General features: G+C 45.1%; 1 protein-coding gene across 2 annotated transcripts in view; it reads left to right on the top strand.

Moving 5' to 3' along the window:
- The window catches only part of lamb2 (laminin, beta 2 (laminin S)), a 164,703-nt gene that overhangs the window by 101,506 nt on the left and 42,967 nt on the right, over positions 1–20,230 (top strand). For both annotated transcript variants that reach the window (XM_060835292.1, XM_060835293.1), the window contains 3 exons: positions 1,015–1,178; positions 6,834–7,058; positions 13,987–14,204. In XM_060835292.1, coding sequence (XP_060691275.1) covers positions 1,015–1,178; positions 6,834–7,058; positions 13,987–14,204 — 607 coding nt within the window. The remainder of the gene's footprint in view (positions 1–1,014; positions 1,179–6,833; positions 7,059–13,986; positions 14,205–20,230) is intronic.

Raw genomic sequence — 20,230 nt, 5'->3', positions numbered from 1 at the left:
TGAAACCAGTGAGACAAATTGACAAGGGTTGGGAAAACCTTATAAGATCCTTGACTCTGTACATACAGAATTTCTGTCTGGATCCCAGCAGGAGTATTGGGTCTATTTCTGAGTTTTGAGATTTAAAATAAAGTTAAAGCTTTAGAAAGAACAAAGATTTATTACAATGGTAACAGTGAAGTAGTGCCTCACTAATGTGGAGAGACTGGGGTTACCCTTCAGACACCAGAGCGCCTAAGCAGAGATTTGTTAATAAAATGATGACAGCACAGAAGGTCCATGCTGGCTCTGTGCAAGAGCAGCTCAGTTGAGGCCCTGTAGTCCTGTCATCTTTTTTCATGAAAATTCTGGTGGAGTAATTGATGAGAAACTGTTTCCTGTGGCAGGTAGAGCAGAGGTTTCTGGTAATTGATAAAGCAGTTGGGGAAGATAATTTTTTTTTGCATCATTACTATGGTCTCGAGTGTATTGCCTGAAAGAGTAATAGAAGCAGATAGCTCAGTCAGACTCTTGGTTCCTGTTTTTAATGATGTGAACAAACTGATGAAAGCACTTGTGAAATGTGCAAAAGCCTTTGTTAAGGGATTTTTAAAATCCTGAGCACTGTCTCTCATTTCTATACAATGATGGAAAAATAAACCCTGGAATCAATAAATTATCATTTTGGATTTAGAACTTCCATTAATTTTTTAAAATATTTAACTTTGGACGTGTGATTAAACTGGTTTGAGGGATCCTCCTAATCATTAACCTAAGCCTTCCTCTAACACTAGTATTAGTATTTCCCTCCATTCCTTCTGTATAGTAGGTAATATAGCATAAGTCATCAGCGATGGCTGGTGATCTGAGCGATGTACTTGGAACATGGATGGGGCTTTCAAGATTCTAGAAATCCTCTCTCCAACCCAATTATGTTGGCAGTGTATATAGTTAATCAAGGTTATTGCTCAGCAGCACTCGGTATTCTCTCTCTACAACCTCAGTATGATCTCACAACGTCTTCTTGCTGTACAGATGTGCTGCCGGTTACTATGGAAACCCCATACTGGGTTCTGGGGATCAGTGCCGTCCTTGCCCATGCCCTGGAGCCCTCAGCAGTAGACGACATTTTGCCACCTCATGCTACCAGGATCCTGGGACGAGACAAGTGGTGTGTAACTGCGACGAAGGTTACACAGGTAGGTGACTGTGAAGGAACATACTCTGAGTGATGGGCCCTCAGTGCTACACTTTCCAAGCGATTCTGTAGATGGAGGTAAAGAGGAGCTGGGCAAGAAAGACAGGACACATTGATAGGGTTTCTCAGCAGAAGGTGTTTATTATCCTGTAATTGAATTTACAGTGATTAAAACACCTTCATGAAAGGCTGATGTGGGACTAGCAACTCATAGAACGTAATATTTTACAGACACAATATTCCAATTTATTTTTCTTCTCTCCCTCATTTCTTTCATTTCATCTCTCCTCATTTTATCCCATTTGTTTGATTTCACAATCCAACTTTTCATTCACCCTCCCTCCATCTCATTTTTCTTTTTACCCTTGTTCGTCGCTGTTTTCTCACATTCTTTCTTTCTCCCTCTCTCTCTCTTTCTCTCTCTCTCTCTCTCACACATACACACGCATTTCACACTTCTCTGACAATCACAGCTTGGTATGGCACCAGTTCTGCCCAAGACTGCAAGAAGTTACAGAGAGTTCTGAACGCAGCCCGATCTATCACACTGACCAACCTTCCATCCACTGACTCCATCTATACCTCTCACTGCCTCGGGAAAACAACCAACACCAGCAAAGACTCCTCTCATCCCAGTTATACTCCCTTCACCCTCTTCCATCAGGCAGAAGATACAGAAGTTTGAAAACACGTACCAACAGATTTAAGAACAGCTTCTTCCCCACTGTTATCAGATTTATGAACAGACCTCTCAAATATTAGAGTTGGTCTTTTTCTGCATCTTCTCCATAGCGTAACAGTATAATTTACATTTTGTCCTATCTCTCTGATGGACTTATGGATGGTATGATTTGTCTGGATAGCATGCAAAACAATACTTTTCACTGTATCTTGGTACATGTGACAATAATAAATCAAACCAAATCACCTTTCTGCATTTTATGGGATAACATAATCAATGTCCCCAACCCCCAAACACCATGACTTAGCTCCGCTGAAAGGACCGTGGGAGCTGCCCATGGGTTTGAAATACAGCCTTGCAGTCATTTAACGGTCAGCGGGGTGGAAGGTCTTCCTCAGAGAATTTCCAGGCCGAGTGGATATCTCGATCACCTGCAGCATGTAAAATAGCAGCAAGGGCAATCTGTTTTACATTACCTCCTCAAGGAAGGTGGGCAGTGCTGGATTGTACTCTTTGCTACCTTCCCCCACTGTCCTCTCTGACCTATCATCTCCAACCCCCCCCACCACACCCCCCGCTTCCCTCCCCCTCCCCCCCCCCCCTCCTCCCACCCCCATTTATCTCTCTACCCTGGAGGCTCCTTGCCTCCATTCCTGATGAAGGGCTTCGGCCCAAAATGTTGATTTTCCTGCTCCTTGGATGCTGCCTGATCTGCTGTGCTTTTCCAGCACCACTCTGGTCTAAATTGCTGGATGAGTCAGCTTTTACTGTCTATCCCTAATTACCCACAGATCTAGAGTCTCAGAATGACAGATCTCCTTCCATTAAAGACATTAGTGATGACTATGGTCAGTGGCTATATGGTCAGCACAAGGCTAGCATTTCATTCCAAACTTTGTATTGAGTTCAGATTTCACTAGCTGCTGCAATGAGATTCAAAGCAATGTCCTCAGCATTTCAGCATGGGGTCCAGGTTATTGCTCCAATAACAATGCCATTATGGCACGGATTCCCCCCTTAGTGTTTGTAGGAGCCATACTACAGTGAAAGTCAGTCTGTGTGGGAGATCGTATCCCAGTGAGAGTCACTGTCTGTGGGATTGTACCCCAGTGAGAGTCAGTGTGTGTGGGAGCCATACACCAGTGAGAGTCAGTGTGTGTGGGACTGTAACCCAGTGAGAGTCAGTGTGTGTGTGGGACTGTACTCCAGTGAGAGTCAGTGTGAGTGGGTCTGTACCCAGTGAGAGTCAGTGTGTGTGGAACTGTAGCCCAGTGAGAGTCAGTGTGTGTGTGGGACTGTACTCCAGTGAGAGTCAGTGTGAGTGGGTCTGTACCCAGTGAGAGTCAGTGTGTGTGGAACTGTAGCCCAGTGAGAGTCAGTGTGTGTGTGGGACTGTACTCCAGTGAGAGTCAGTGTGAGTGGGTCTGTACCCAGTGAGAGTCAGTGTGTGTGGAACTGTAGCCCAGTGAGAGTCAGTGTGTGTGTGTGGGACTGTACCCCAGTGAGGGTCAGTGTGTGTGTGTGTGGGACTGTCTCCCAGTGAGAGTCAGTATGTCTAGGACTGTACCTCAGTGAGAGTCAGTGAGTGTGAGACTGTATCTCAGTGAGAGTCAGTGTCTGTGGGTGTGTACCCCAATGAGAATCAGTGTGTGTGGGACTGTCCCTCAGTGACAGTCAGTGTGTGAGTATGAGACTGTATCCCAGTGAGATTCAGTGTGTGTGTAGGACTGTACTCCAGTGAGAGTCAGTGTGTGTGGGTGTGTACTCCAGTGAGAGTCAGTGTTTGTGGGACTGCACCCCAGTGAGAGTCAGTGAGTGTGAGACTGTATCCCAGTGAGACTCGTTGTGTGTGTGGGAATGTACCTCAGTGAGAGTCAGTGTGTGTGTGACTGTACCCCAGTGAGAGTCAGTCTGTGTGGGAGCCATACCCCCGTGAGAGTCAGTATGTGTGGGACTGTACCTCAGTGAGAGTCAGTGTGTGTGGGAGCCATACCCCCGTGAGAGTCAGTATGTGTGGGACTGTACCTCAGTGAGAGTCAGTGTGTGGGACTGTATCCCAGTGAGAGTCGGTGTGTGTGTGACTGTACCCCGGTGAGAGTCGGTGTGTGTGTGACTGTACCCCGGTGAGAGTCGGTGTGTGTGGGAGCTGTACCCCAGTAAGAGTCAGTGTGTCTGTGTGTGTGTGTGTGTGTGTGTGTGTGTGTGTGTGTGTGTGTGTGTGTGGGAGCTGTACCCCAGTAAGAGTCAGTGTGTCTGTGTGTGTGTGTGTGTGTGTGTGTGTGTGTGGGAGTGTACCCCAGTGAGAGTCAGCCTGTGTGTGACTGTACCCCGGTGAGAGTTGGTGTGTGTGGGAGCCATATCCATGGAGTTGAGCAGTTAAGAGTGAACTGAAATTTTGAAACATTTAGCTTTCTATAGATTCATCTCCAAGCTGTTGCCCTTCTCCAGCCTCCTCCTTAATTTACTGTTATAATGTTTCTCACACCCAGGGGTGGTTAAGCGATCTGGTGGATGGCACCGTAAGTAATTATAGTTTTTTAGTGATCACAATGCCATGCATGGCTTACCCTTTATGTGGTAATTACCTGGCTCACTGGCCTCTATAGTTCAGCTTTAACAAGAAAGTCGTTTTTTTGTTGGTTCTTTCTCCAAAGGCGTGCACAACCTTGTGGAAAAAGACTTTCAGGAATATAACATATATCTTTTACAACCTCAGTGTCCCAAATGCTTCACAGCCAATGAAGTATTTTGAGCCGTAGACACTGTTGTTTTGCAGAAAAATGTGGCAGCCAGTTTGGACACAGCAAACTCCCACAAGCAGCCGTGTGGTACCTGCTCAGTTTAGAAGAGTGCTGGCCCATTGGGACCCATTATGTCTGAGAGGAAGCCTGTGCCAACTCTCTCAGTTCTGCCCTGGGACTGTTACATCTCTGCAGCAGGTCTGGAATGCCTTCCCTCCTGTCTCAGAGGTGTCACTGCCATCCGATGAGCCAGAATCTTCACTTGCTGTGTTGAAACATTGATTTCCCATTCACTGAGCAGCAGCCGTGTTTGAAACTCAACAACAGGAAGCATTTTGAGGGGGTAAAAGAAATCTTTGGCTTGCAAACAAATAATTTTATGCAGTCTGAGTTAGTATACTGATAAACTAAAAATCTAAACATTTATTTAACATTTTTTGATACCAATTTCCCATCTTAATTTTTTGTTAAAAAGAGCATAACAGGATTTTAACTAATCCAAGTACTTGATATATAAAAAAAATTATAAAGATGGATGTGGATTTTGATATTATCTTCTGTAGTAACTTAACATCTCACTCTGCAGTTATCCCAATAATTTAAGCAGGTGACAGGAGAGGAGGTTGACTACTCTTGACTTCATGTCAACTTTTAAAGAATGTGGTATTCAAGAGTCCAATAACATTGAAATATATCAGTATCAATGGGAAAGCTTTCTGCTGGTTAGAGTCATACCCAGCAGGTAGGAAGATGGTTGTGGTTGGTAGAGATCAGTCATCTCAGCTCCAGGACATCTCTGCAGGAGTTCCTCAGGGTACTGTCCTGGGCCCAACCGCCTTCAGCTGCTTCATCAATGACCTTCCTTCCATCACAAGGTAAGAAAAGGGGTCAGTTTAAATTTGTTCAAATGCAACAAGACTTGGATAAAATCCAGACTTGGGCTGACAAGTGGCAAGTAACACTTACGCCACACAAATGCCAGACAATGGTCATCTCCAACAAGACACCATCTAACCACCAACCTTTGACATTCAACGGTGTTACCATCACTGAATTTTCACTATCAAACTCTTTGGGGTTACCATTGTCCAGAAACTTAACTGGACTCACCACATAAGCACAAGAGCAGGACAGAGGCTGGGAATACTGCAGTGAGTAACTCCCCACCTGACTCCCCAAAGCCTGTCCACCATCTACAAGGCACCAGTCAGGAGTGTGATGGAATCGTCCCCACTTGCCCTGGATGGGGGCAGCTCCAACTACACTCAAGAAGCTCAACACCATCCAGGACAAAGCAGCCGCTTGATTGGCACCACATCCACAAACACCCCCTCCCTCCTCCACCGATGCTCAGTAACAGCAGTGTGTACCATCTACAAGATGCATTGCAGAAACTCACCAAAGATCCTCAGACAGCACCTTCCAAACCCTGCTTCCATTTAGAAGGACAAGGACAGCAGATACATGGGAACACCACCCCTTGCGATTTCCCCTCCAAGCCGTTTACCATCCTGACATGAAAATGTGTCACTATTCCATCAGTGTGGCTGGGTCAACCTCCTGGCATTCTCTGCCTAACAGCATTGTGGGTCAACCTATAGCATGTGGATTGCAGCAGTTCAAGAAGCTGGCTCCTACTAACTTCAAAGGCAACTACAACGGGTAATAAGTGTTGGCCAGCCAGCAACGCTCACGGCCCACGAGTGAACAGAAGAAATGGTGACGTGAGAGTGATTGCCCTTGATGTCAAGGCTGAGTGTGGCACCAAGAAGCCCGATTCGGGGGCAAAACTGTCTGTTGTTTGAAGCCATACCTAGTAAAGAGGAAGATGGTTATGGCTATTGGTTAACAAACATCTCAGTCCCAGGACAATACTACAGGCCTTCCTCTGAGTTGTTCCTAGGCCTAAACACAACTGGTTCATTAATGTCCTTTTCAGGCAAGAAATTCAGCCATCACTGACTAGTCTGGCTTACATTTGATTCCTGTTTTATATTAACATAGTTGCTTCTATCTGCTCTCTCAAGTGATTTAGCAAGGTGATCAATTTTCTCAAAGCCTGAGCCATTGTTCAAGGAGAAAGCCCGTTGCTAATCTCCCAGGGTACATCGTGCTGGTGACTGAATGCTGGGCTTACCAGTGACACTCAAATCATGAGAACAAACTGTTAAAGTTAGAGATAAGTAAATCATTAAGTAAAATGTTGAAGATTCTGCTTTATTTTTGTTGACAGGTTCTCGATGTGAAGAATGTGCACCGGGTTACTATGGTAACCCCTTGCTACCGGACGGTAGGTGTTTGCCCTGCATGTGCCACAACAATATCGATGTCAACGATCCTCAGTCATGTGACCGACAGACGGGTCAGTGCCTAAAATGTCTGTACAACACGGAGGGGGCTCGCTGTGAACACTGTCGCCTGGGTTACTATGGTGATGCCTCTCGACGCAGCTGCAGAAGTAAATTTTACGTTTTATGTTTCATCAGGAGAATTGTTTATGTGAAATCTGTGTGTTTGCCTGAGGGGGCTGATGGTGCAAATTCAACAATACATTTCAAAGGGGAACTGGATAAGTACTATAAAGGGAAAGATCTGCAGGACTAAGGGTCAAGAGCAGGGCAGTGCTCAGAAAGCCTGCCAAAAGGGCAATTAGGAAGATCGTTATGGATGTTGGAAGTCAATTATCTCAGCTCCAGGCCATCTCTGCAGGAGTTCCTCAGCCTCTTCAGCCAACCATCTTCAGCTTCATCAATGACCTTCTCTCCATAAGGTCAGAAATGGGGATGTTTGCTGATGGTTGCACAGTGTTCAGCACCATTTGCGACTCCTCAGATACTGAAGCAGTCCATGTGCAAATGCAACAAGATCTGGACAATATCCAGGCTTGGGCTGACAAGTGGCAATGAACATTTGTACCGCACAAATGCCAGCAATGGCCATCATCAATAAGAAACAATCAAACCACTGCCCCTTGACATTCAATGGTGTTACTATCACTGAATCCCTACCAGGCTAGCTATAGAAATAAATAGCTCCAAGGGCAGGTCACAGGCTGGGAATACTACAGCATGTAATTCACTCCTGACTCCCCAAAGCCTATCCATCTCCTACAAGGAGAAAGCAAGGACTGCACATGCTGGAGATCAGAGCCAAGAGTGTGTTGCTGGAAAAGCACAGCAGATCAGGCAGCATCCGAGGAGCAGGAGAATCGACGTTTTGGGCATTAGCCCTTCATTGGGAAGGCTTTTGCCTGAAACATCAATTCTCCTGCTCCTCAGATGCTGCCTGACCTGCTGTGCTTTTCCAGCACCATCACCTACGAGGCACAGGTCAGTAGTATGATGGAATCCTCCCCACTTGCCCTGGATGGGGGCAGCTCCAACAACACTCAAGAAGCTCAACATCATCCAGGACAAAGCAGCCGCTTGAGTGGCATCACATCCACAAGCATCCGCTCCGTCCACCACTGACGCTCAGTAGCAGCAATGTGTGTACGATTTACAAGATTCACTGCAGAAATTCACCAAAGATTCTCAGACAACACCTTCCAAATCCACAACTACTTCCATCTAGAAGGACAAGGGCAGTGGATATACACAAATATCACCCTCAACAAGTTCCCATCCAAGCCACTCACATAGATCATTCCAGCGCAGGACAGGCCCTTCGGCCCTCGATGTTGTGCCGCCCTGTCATACTAACCTGAAGCCCATCCCACCCACACTATTCCATTTACATCCATATGCCTGTCCAATGAAGACTTAAATGCACTTAAACTTGGCGAATCTACTACCGATGCAGGCAAAGCATTCCATACCCTTACTACTCTCTGAGTAAAGAAACTCCCTCTGACATCTGTCTTATATCTACCTCCCCTCACTTTAAAGTTGTGTCCCCTCGTGCTCGCCGTCCCCATACTTGGAAAAAGGCTCTCCCTGTCCACCATATCTAACCCTCGGATTATCTTGTAGGTCTCTATTAAGTCACCTCTCAACCTTCTTCTCTCTAATGAGAACAGCCTCAAGTCCCTCAGCCTTTCCTCGTAAGACCCTCCCTCCATACCAGGCAACATCCTAGTAAATCTCCTCTGCACCCTTTCCAAAGCTTCCACATCCTTCTTATAATGCGGTGACCAGAACTGTACACAATACTCCAAGTGCGGCCATACCAGAGCTTTGTACAGATGCAGCATAACCTCCTGGTTCCGGAACTCAATCGCTCTATTAATAAAAGCCAAGATACTATATGCCTTCTTAACAACCCTCTCAATCTGGGTGGCAACTTTCAGGGATCTGTGTACATGGACACCGAGATCTCTCTGCTCATCTGCATTCCCAAGAATCTTACCATTAGCCCAGTACTTTGCATTCCGATTACTCTGTCCAAAGTGTATCACCTCACATTTGTCCTCATTAAACTCCATTTGCCACCTCTCAGCCCAGCTCTGCATCCTATCTATGTCTCTCTGCAACCTACTACTTCCTTCGTCACTATCCACAACTCCACCAACCTTAGTGTCGTCTGCAAATTTACTAACGCACCCTTCCATGCCTTCATCCAGGTCATTTATAAAAATGACGAACAGCAGTGGACCCAACACCGACCCTTGTGGTACGCCACTAGTAACTGGACACCAAGATGAACATGTTCCATCAACTACAACCCTCTGTTTTCTTTCAGCAAGCCAATTACTGATCCAAACTGCTATATCTCCCACAATCCCATTCCCCCGCATTTTGTACAATAGCCTATTGTGGGGAACCTTATCAAATGCCTTGCTAAAATCCATATACACCACATCAACCTGTTTACTCTCATCTACCTGTTTGGTCACTGTGTCAAAAAAGTCAATAAGATTCATTAGGCATGACCTACCCTTCACAAAACTGTGCTGACTGTCCCTGATCTAGATGGTTATAAATTTTATCTCTAATAACCTTTTCCAACACTTTACCAACAACTGAAGTGAGACTCACTGGTCTGTAATTACCAGAGTTCTCTCTACTACCCTTTTTGAACAAGGGAACCACATTTGCTATCCTCCAGTCCTCAGGCACTATTCCTGTAGACAATGATGATTTGAAGATCAATGCCAAAGGCTCGGCAATCTCTTCCCTTGCTTCCCAGAGGATCCTAGGATAGATCCCATCCGGCCCAGGGGACTTGTCTATTTTCACACTCTGCAGTACTTCTAATACCTCTTCCTTGTGAACCTCAATCTCTTCTAGTCTAGATGCAAGTATCTCTGTATCTTCCTTGCCAACATTTTCATTTTCTAGAGTGAACACTGTCGAAAAATATTTATTTAGTGCTTCCCCTATCTCCTCTGACTCCACACACAACTTCCCACTACTATTCTTGATTGACCTAATTTAACTCTCATCATTCTTTTATTCCTGACATACCTATGGAAAGCCTTAGGGTTAACCCTGATCCTATCCACCAACAATTTCTCATGTCCCCTCCTGGCTCTTCTGAGCTCTCTTTTTAGGTCTTTCCTGACTTCCTTGTAACCCTCAAGCGTCTTAACTGAGTTTTCACATTTTGTCCTAACATATGTCGTCTTCTTCTTCTTGACCAGGGATTCCACTTCCTTAGTAAACCACAGCTCACGCGTTCGATATCTTCCTCCCTGCCTGACAGGTGCATACTTATTTAGGACACACAGGAGCGTTTCCTTGAATAAGCTCCACATTTTTAATGTGCTCATCCCCTGCAGTTCCCTTCCCCGTTCTACGTTTCCTAAATCTTTTGTAATTGCATCGTAATTTCCCTTCCCCCAGCTGTAACTCTTGCTCGTTGGAGTACACCTCCCCCTTTCCATCTCTAAAGTAAACCTGGCAGAATTTTGATCGCTGTCTCCAAAGTGCTCACCTACTTCCAAATCTATCACCTGGCCAGGCTCATTACTCAGTGCTAAATCTAAAGTGGCTTCACCCCTTGTAGGCCTCTCTGCATACTGTGTCAGGAAGCCCTCCTGCACACACTGGACAAAAACTGACCCATCTATAGTACTCGTACTGTAATGTTCCCAGTCGATATTTGGATAGTTGAAGTCCCCCATGACAACTACCCTATCTCTCTCACTCCTATCGAGAATCATCTTTGCTATCCTTTCCTCTACATCTCTGGGACTATTTGGAGGCCTATAGAAAACTCCCAGCATGGTGACTTCTCCTTTCCTGTTTCTAACCTCAGCCCATACTACCTCAGTTAACGAGCCCCCAAACATCCTTTCTACAACTGTAATATTGTCCCTGACCAACAATACCACACCTTCCCCTCTTTTACCATCTTCTCTGTTCTTACTGAAACATCTGAATCCCGGAACCTGCAACAGCCATTCCTGTCCCTGCTCTATCCATGTCACTCACCATCCTGACTTGGAAATATATCATCATTCCTTCAGTGTCACTGGGTCAAAATACTGGAATTCCCTCTCTAAGATCGACTGCAGCGGGTCAGGTAGGGAGCTCACCCTCTCATAGGTATTTAGTGACAGGTAGTAAATGCTGGCCAGCCAGCGATGCCCATGCCCTACAGGTGATAAAAAGAAAGCTACCAAAAGCATGGTACACCAAAGGGGTTTTTGTTTTGTTCTATGTAAATTTATTCCCAAGTTCACGAACTTCAATGGTATTATCTATTAATATGATACTTAATAATCTGTCATAAAAGAACATAAGGAACAAAAGGGAAGTATAGTTCAGGAACAGGCCCTTGGGCCCTCCAAGCCTGTGCTGATCATCGTGCTCTAAACCAAAAAACACGCCTTTTGCCCTTATTCAGTCTGTATCCCTCTACACATAATCATCCAGATGCACCAACATGCCTGCTTCCATCCCCTCTTCTGTCAGTGTGTTCCAGGCTCCTATCCCTCTCTGTGTGAAAAACATCCCTCACACATCTCCCTTAAACTTTCCCCCTCTCACCTGAACCTATGCCCCATTGTAATTGAAAGTTCAACCCTGGGAAAAACCCTCTGACTATCCCCACTATCTATGCCTCTCACAGCTATGTAAACCTCTATCAGATCTCCTCGAAGCCGCTGTCTTTCCAATGAAAACAATCCTAGTCTTTTTAACCGAACTTCATAACCAACACCCTCGGGACCAGGCAACATGCTGATTAGCCTTCTGTGCACGCTCTCCAAAGCTTCCACATCCTTCTGGTAGCGTGGTGACCAAAACTGCACACAATACTCCAAATGCAGCCAAACCAGGGTTTTATATAGGTGCAACATGGTTTCCCAACTCTTGTACTCCAGACAGAGGTTCCCCGGCCTCTCCTCCAGCCGAGTTTACTGCATCAGGTGCTCCCGATGTAGTCTTCTCTCCATCGGGGAGACCGAACGTAAACTTAGGGAACGGTTCCCCGAGCATCTCAGCCAGGCCCACAGGGGCCGCCCGGACCTCCCAGTCACTGCCCATTTCAATTCCCCTTCCCACTCCCTCTCTGACAGGACCATCCTCGGCCTCCTCCATCGCCACAATGAACCACAACGCAAATTGGAGGAACAACACCTCATCTTCCACCTGGGCAGCCGACAGCCTGGAGGACTCAACATTGAGTTCTCCAATTTCAAATAACCTCCCTCCCATCCCTCGACCCCCTTCCCAGCCCCTGCCCATCCCTGCCACCAACCAGATTCATTCCTCCCATTGACCAACCAGATCGCACCCTCTACCTGTCTTCACCTATCCTCACCTCACCACCCTGCCCCCACTACCCCCTTTATCTGCAGTTCCCCACACACCCACCCATCAGTCCTGAAGAAGGGTTAAACCTGAAACATTGACCTCTTCCCCTCCTAATGCTGCCTAGCTTGCTGTGTTCTTCCAGCCTCCTGCTTGTCTACTTCTTAATCACCTTGGCCACCTGTGTTGCTGCTTTTAGGGAACTGTGCACCTTCAAGCCCAGATCCATCTGTATGTTCATGGTCCTAAGGGTTCTGCCATTTACAGTATAATTCACAGCTAAAGTTGATCTTCCAAAATGCATCACTTCACATTTGTCTGGATTAAACTCCCATGTGCTATTTTCTGTGCCCAAGTTGCCAATCTATCTATATCCTGTTGTATCCTTTCACAATCATCAGCAGTATCATCAACTCCACCGATCTTTGTGTCATCTGTAAACGTACTAATCAGACCACTCACATTTTCTCCAGATCGTTTATATATACAGATTGTTCTGCTATAACATGCATTTCATTAACATGAATTCACTACAACACGACTGATGAATTGGGGACACTGTTTCTAATGGATGCAATTTTAAAGCATGTATTGGTATAATGCGATTCCAGTGCCATTAGTTTGCTGCTATTACACGATTTTCTTATAACATGGGATTGCACGAGGACAGAACTACTGCATTATAGTAGAACTGACTGAACTACAAATAACAGAGGAACTAAAATTAATTGCTGCAGAACACCACTAGTTACTGGTCTCCACTCTGAAAAACACCCTTCCACCACTACCTTCTGTCTTCCATGACTAAACCAGGTCATCGTCCAGCAATTTATGGCAACAAAGTTAGATTTATAACTCAAGAATTATCACAAATTCCTTGACAATTTGTGCCATTCTGCTGTGACCCTCATGAAAATGGGAGCTTGTCATCATTGCCCATAGTGTTTCAGGGGTGTTGGTACATTAGTCAGGGGTAAATGTAGAGTCATAGGGGAATGGGTCTGGGTGGGATACTCTTTGGAGAGTCGGTATGGACATGATGGGCCAAAGGGCCTGTTTCCACACTGTAGGGATTCTATGAAAACTTTCCTGTGAATTCCAAGAAATTGTAGTGTTTATATATTGACAACTCAGGTTAATGTGAAGAACTCTCAACCTTTCTCCTCGTCTGGGGTGTGGTGTCCCTCAGCTTAAACCACTATTCTATTGAGAAAGCAGCCATCTGATCAGGGAAGACTATGGCAAGTGGACAAACTTTACCCATCATTGCAGAAAGTTAGGGCTTGAACTTGACAAGATAACTCATGTTCCTGCAGTGTCACTCTACTTTTCTCCTGTTTCTTAAGTGAATTTTTCTTTCCCTCTCTTTGATTTTCTATCTGCACCTGACTCGAGTCTAAATCAGCCTATTTCCTGCTCCACCATTTCTGTTTCTTCTTCAATCCCTAAGTCTTGTTGCTGCCAGATGCCTCCAGACCAGCTGAGTTTCTCCAGCAATTTATTTTCTGTTCCTAACTTCCTGGAAATGTTCTGAGGTGTCTCATTCTATTCAGGTTCGGGACCAATATATTTGTAACATGCAACAAATTGTAAAATTAATGTTTTAAGTTGAGTAAAAATGAGATAATTAATTGATAGCCTTTTACTCCATTGCGTTTACTAACTAATGCTTTTTGTTACTTGGCACAGAATGTACCTGTAATCATCTGGGCACCAGGCCTGATCAGTGTCCATCAAAGGACGAGTGTGCATGTGATCAAAGCACAGGCCAGTGCTCCTGTCTGCCTAATGTGATTGGCCAGAACTGCAATCGCTGTGCTCTAAACCACTGGAATCTGGACAGTGGGTCAGGCTGTGTGCCCTGTAGATGTACCAGTATCAACTCCTTCACATCCAAATGTAATGAGGTGAGTCAGGTGAAAGCATAGTTGGCACAAAGTGTAAATTCAGACTGGACAACACTCAACTGATAGACTTGTATCTAAGCAATATACAACATAGAACATAGAAAAGTACAGCACAAAACAGGCCCTTCAGCCCACCATGTTGTACCGAGGATTATTCCTAATCTAAAATAAAATAACCTAACCTAAGCACCCCTCAACTCACTGCTATCCATGTGCATGTCCAGCAGTCACTTAAATGTCCCCAATGACTCTGCTTCTGTCACCACCACAGGCAACGCATTCTATGCGTTCACAACTCTCTTCATAAAGACTACCTCTGACGTCTCCTCTATACCTTCCTCCTAACACCTTAAAACTATGACTCCTTGTGGCAGTCAATTCTGCCCGGAGGAAAAGTCTCTGGCTATCGACTCTATCCATGGTCTCTTATTATCTTGTATACCTCAGTTAGGTCACCTCTCTTTCTCTTTCACTTCAGAGAGAAAAGTCCAAGCTCAGTCAACCTGTTTTGTAAGATAAGCCCTCCAGTCCAGGCAGCATCCTGGTAAACCTCTTTTGCACCCTCTCCAAAGCCTCTGTATCTTTCCTATAGTAGGGCAACCAGAACTGGACACAATATTCCAAGTGTTGTCTCACCAGGGACTTGTAGAGCTGCAGCAAAATCTTGCGGCTCTTAAACTCGATCCCCCTGTTAATGAAAGCCAAAACACTATATGCTTTCTTAACAATCCTATCCACTTGGGTGGCAACTTTGAGGGAACTATAACACCCAGATCCCTCTGTTCCTCCACACTGCCAAGAATCCTGTCTTTAATCTTATACTCAGCATTCAAGTTCAACCTTCCAAAATGTATCACTTCGCATTTATCCAGGTTGAACTCCATCTGCCATCCCTTAGCCCAGCTCTGCATCCTGTCTGTGTCACACTGTAGCCTGCAGTAGCCCTCTATATTATCGACGACACCTCCAACCTTTGTATCATCGGCAAAGTTACTAACCCACCCCTCAACCTCCTCATCCAAGTCATTTATAAAAACTACAAAGAACAGAGGCCCAAGAACAGAGCCCTGTGGGACCCCACTCAACACTGACCTCAGGCAGAATACTTTCCATTTATAACTATTCTCTGCCTTCTGTCTCCAATTCTGAATCCAGACAACCAAATCTCCCTGTATCCCATACCTCCTGACTTTATGAATGAGCCTACCACTGGGAACCTTATCAAATGCCTTGCTGAAGTCCATATACACCACATCCACTGTTGTGGTTCTGTTCGCCGAGCTGGAAGTTTTTGCTGCAAACGTTTCGTTCCCTGGCTAGGGAACATCATCAGTGCTATTGGAGCCTCCTGTGAAGCGCTGCTTTGATGTTTCTTCCGGTATTTATAGTGGTTTGTTCTTGCCGCTTCCGGGTGTCAGTTTCAGCTGTAGTGGTTTGTATATGGGGTCCAGGTCCATGTGTCTGTTAATGGAGTTTGTGGATGAATGCCATGCCTCTAGGAATTCCCTGGCTGTTCTCTGTCTGGCTTGTCCTATGATGGAAGTGTTTTCCCAGTCAAATTCATGTTCCTGGTTGTCTGAGTGTATGGTTACTAGGGATAGCTGGTCGTGTCGTTTTGTGGCTAGCTGATGTTCATGGATGCGGATTGTTAGCTGTCTTCCTGTTTGTCCTATATAGTGTTTTGTGCAGTCCTTGCATGGTATTTTGTAAACTACGTTAGTTTGGCTCGTGCTGGCTATTGGGTCCTTTGTTCTAGTGAGTTGTTGTCTGAGTGTGGATGTTGGCTTGTGTGCTGTTATGAGTCCTAAGGGTCGCAGTAGTCTGGCTGTCAGTTCTGAGACGCTTAGGACTCATAACAGCACACAAGCCAACTTCCACACTCAGACAACAACTCACTAGAACAAAGGACCCAATAGCCAGCACGAGCCAAACTAACGTAGTTTACAAAATACCATGCAAGGACTGCACAAAACACAAACAGGAAGACAGCTAACAATCCGCATCCATGAACATCAGCTAGCCACAAAACGACACGACCAGCTATCCCTAGTAGCCATACACTCAGACAACCAGGAACATGAATTTGACTGGGAAAACACTACCATCATAGGACAAGCCAGACAGAGAACAGCCAGGGAATTCCTAGAGGCATGGCATTCATCCACAAACTCCATTAACAGACACATGGACCTGGACCCCATATACAAACCACTACAGCTGAAACTGACACCCGGAAGCAGCAAGAACATCCATCAACAGACACATCGACCTGGACCCCACATACAAACTACTACAGCTGAAACTGACACCCGGAAGTGGCAAGAACAAACCACTATAAATACCGGAAGAAACATCAAAGCAACGCTTCACAGGAGGCTCCAATAACACTGATGATGTTCTCTAGCCAGGGAACGAAACGTTTGCAGCAAAAACTTCCAGCTCGGCGAGCAGAACCACAACAACGGACAGCCGAGCTACAAATCTTCAACCAGACTTTAACCACATCCACTGCTCAACCTTCATCGACCTGTCTTGTCAATTCCTCAAAGAACTCAATAAGATTTCTGAGACATGACCGGCCCCTCACAAAGCCATGCTGACTGCCTTTAAAATTTAAAGATAGTTTAAAGATTAGGTGTATGCCATTTAGAACAGAGTTGAGGAAAAACATCTACACCCAGAGAGTGGTGGATACATGGAATGCTCTGCCCCAGAAGGCAGTGGAGGCCAAGTCTCTGGATACCTTCAAGAAAGAGATGGGTAGAGCTCTTAAAGATAGTGGAATCAAGGGTTATGGGGATAAGGCTGGAACAGGAAATTGATTGTGGATGATCAGCCATGATCATAATGAATGGTCGTTCTGGCTCGAAGGGCCAAATGGCCTACTCCTGCATCTATTGTCTATTGTCTATAATCACTCTATGCTTTTCCAAATAGTCATAAATCCTATCCCTCAGAATTCTTTCCAAAACCTTGCTGACCACAGACATAAGACTGACTGGTCTGTAATTACCAGGGATTTCCCTGCTCCCCTTCATGAAAAGAGGAACAACATTCGCCTCCCTCCAATCCTCCGGTACGATTCCTGTGGAGAGTGAGGAGGCAAAGATCTTCGTCAGCGGCTTAGCAATCTCCTTTTTCGCTTCCCGAAGAAACCTAAGATAAATCTGGTCTGGCCCTGGGGACTAATCAATCTTAATATTTGCCAAAATTTCCAGCACGTCAACTTCATTAATCTTGATCTGTTCAAGCCTACTTCCCGGCACCTCAAAGTTCTCATTCACAACAAGTTCCCTTTCCTTAGTGAAAACCGAAGCAAGAAACTCATTCAGGGCTTCCCCTATCTGCTCAGACTCCACGCACAAGTTCCCTCCGCTCTCCCTGATCGGCCCTACCTTCTCCCTGATCATTCTCTTATTCCTCAAGTATGAGTAAAACGCCTTTGGGTTCTCCCTAATCCTTCCTGCCAAGCCTTTTTTGTGCCCCCTCCTGGCTCTCCTCAGTCCATTTCTGAGCTCCTTTCTAGCAAGCCTGTAGTCCTCTAAAACTGTGCTAGACTCTTGCTTCCTCCACCTTACATAAGCTGCCTTCTTCCTTTTGACGAGAAGGTCCATTCTCCTCTCAGTTCCTCTCCATATCCTCTCCATTCTGGGATGATTCCATTCAGGTTAATACCACCGGACTGCCCTGAGTCAGGAGGTCGTTGGTTCAGTCAGAAGGTTGTGACCTGCGTCTCTTTCCACTTGAGCACAAAGAATTCAGAGTGATACACCAAGTGCAGTACTGAGAGAATGTTAAAAACAACTGAAAGAACTGTGGATACTGTAAATCAGAGACAAAAACCGAAATTACTGGAAAAGCTCAGCAGGTCTGGCAGCATCTGTGGAGGGAAATCAGAGTTAATGTTCTGGGTCAACTGACCCTTCCTGAGAACCTCCTCAGTTGCCAGACGTGCTGAGATTTCAGCAATTTCTATGTTTGCCTCTGAGAGAATGTTGCAGTGTCTGAGAAGCTGTCATTCAATTCAGAATTTAAACTGAGAATCTCTCTAGCTTCTAGGATGGATTTAAAAGATTCTGAAGATCAGGAGAATTATCACTCGTGTCTTGGGCAATATTTATCCCAAAATCAACATCACACAAACAAATTATCACACTGCTGTCTGTAAGATTTTACCAGATCAAATTAGTCCCCATGTTAGCAAGTTTTGAGAAGATTTGTAGCTCAGGTTGAGGTTCTGAATCTAGGTTTGCTCACTGAGCTGGAATGTTCATTTTCAGGCGTTTCATCACTATACAGGAGAATCTTGATTATCCGAACGAGATGGGTGGACACTATTTCGTTCAGATAATTGATGATTCTGTTCATTGATTCAATGCCTTTCCTCTGGGGCTCAGAATTTTCTATTAAGTCTGCTCTCTGTTCAGGAGACTACGCAGCAGCACATTGCATGATAGCCCCCACCCTCATTTGCCCCCGTCCACCCTCCAACCCCATTCAATACTATCCACCCCTGCCCACCCAACCAACCTTGTCCAACACTACCACCCCCGCCTGCCCCCCCAAGCCCGTCCAAGTTTGCCAAGTAAATTGGAACCCATTTACCACCCCTGGAGAAAAAGAACAGGAAATGACATCACCATGGGAAATGACATCACCTACCCCAGGAAACTCAAACAGATAAATAGAAAGCAGGCTACACCACTAGTGCTTCAGTCAGAGACTCACTGAGAATGTTACCTGGTATGGTGACGGAACATCTGAAAATGAACCTTCCAGCTCAGCGAGCAAGCTTAGTTCCCATGTTTCCGACATTACAACATTAATTTTAATTTGGAAGTGCTGGATTGCTGTAAAGCGTTTTGGCAGTCCTGCAGCCAAGAAAGGAGCTATATAAAAGTTCTTGCAATTTTTCAAGCCCACTTATGCAGATTGTTCAGGCCAATGCTTGAGTTCAGTACTAAAGAACATTACATGGATAAAGGTGCCATCTTTCCAATGTGATGCTAAATCCTGTCTATATATCAGAGTGGATATACAGGTATATTCTAGCTGAGGAGCTCTATAATGACATGGGCAACATTTAATTTCCAATCTGGACCACTGAGGACAAATTTTCTGGTCTTTCTGCTCTAGATGTGGACATTACAGGCAAGTCCCAAACCTGATTTGTTCATCCCTTATTGCTGTTGTGGTGGTGGTGTTGAGCATGCATTTTGAATTACTGTGGACTGTGTGGTGAAAGGGTTCGTCAGTGATGTTAGATTCCTCAGAATTTTCACTCAGTGATGATGAAAAAAATAGCCAACATACATTGTTCTGTGCATGCCCAAATTTATGACCTGTGCTCCTGACCAGCAGCAAGTGTTTAGCTGAAACATGTTCTATCACAATATCTCCCATATTACATGTAACTGCAAGTCCTGTCCCAATTCTGATCACAAGCTGCATTACCGGAGGGTGTACAAGTGGAAATGGGAGAATCAAAGAATTTTGGAGATGCTCAGATGAGTCCAGCGACTAATTTCCAGAATTTGCCATAGAGCTGGATAGGGAGAGGTTTATGACAGCGACTACCTCCCATCATCTGTACAGAGGACCAGCCGAGGAGCAAAAGAAAAAGTGGGAAGTGTTACGACACGGGGTAAACCCCTCTGCTAATTTACACCAGCAACACAAATGATTCACCCCATGTTGTAATCTATTAAAATTCGAGAGGCAAGGAACTATCCCAGAGGTCAGTATTTGAAGTAAAAATTAATAAATTTATTCTTTAAGTCCAACTGAGCATATTAAAACCAACAACTATTTACAACTCATTTCTCTTAAACCTATCTTTTACCTCCCGCTCTACAACACTAGTTCGATTTAAAAAATCCTGAATAAGATTTATAAAAAAAAAATCACGTTTCAAAACCAGCCTGTTTTGCCGAATCCCCTTTGTAGATTCTCCCCAGGTCAGTTTCGATGCTCTGCTGTGCAAACTCCTTCCACAGACAGGTATCTCTCAGAGAGCTCTTGAGCTA

Source organism: Hemiscyllium ocellatum, chromosome 14 (assembly GCF_020745735.1).
Source record: "Hemiscyllium ocellatum isolate sHemOce1 chromosome 14, sHemOce1.pat.X.cur, whole genome shotgun sequence".
In the NCBI taxonomy this organism is placed as follows: Eukaryota; Metazoa; Chordata; class Chondrichthyes; order Orectolobiformes; family Hemiscylliidae; genus Hemiscyllium; species Hemiscyllium ocellatum.
This window is presented reverse-complemented; position numbering and strand designations above follow the sequence as displayed.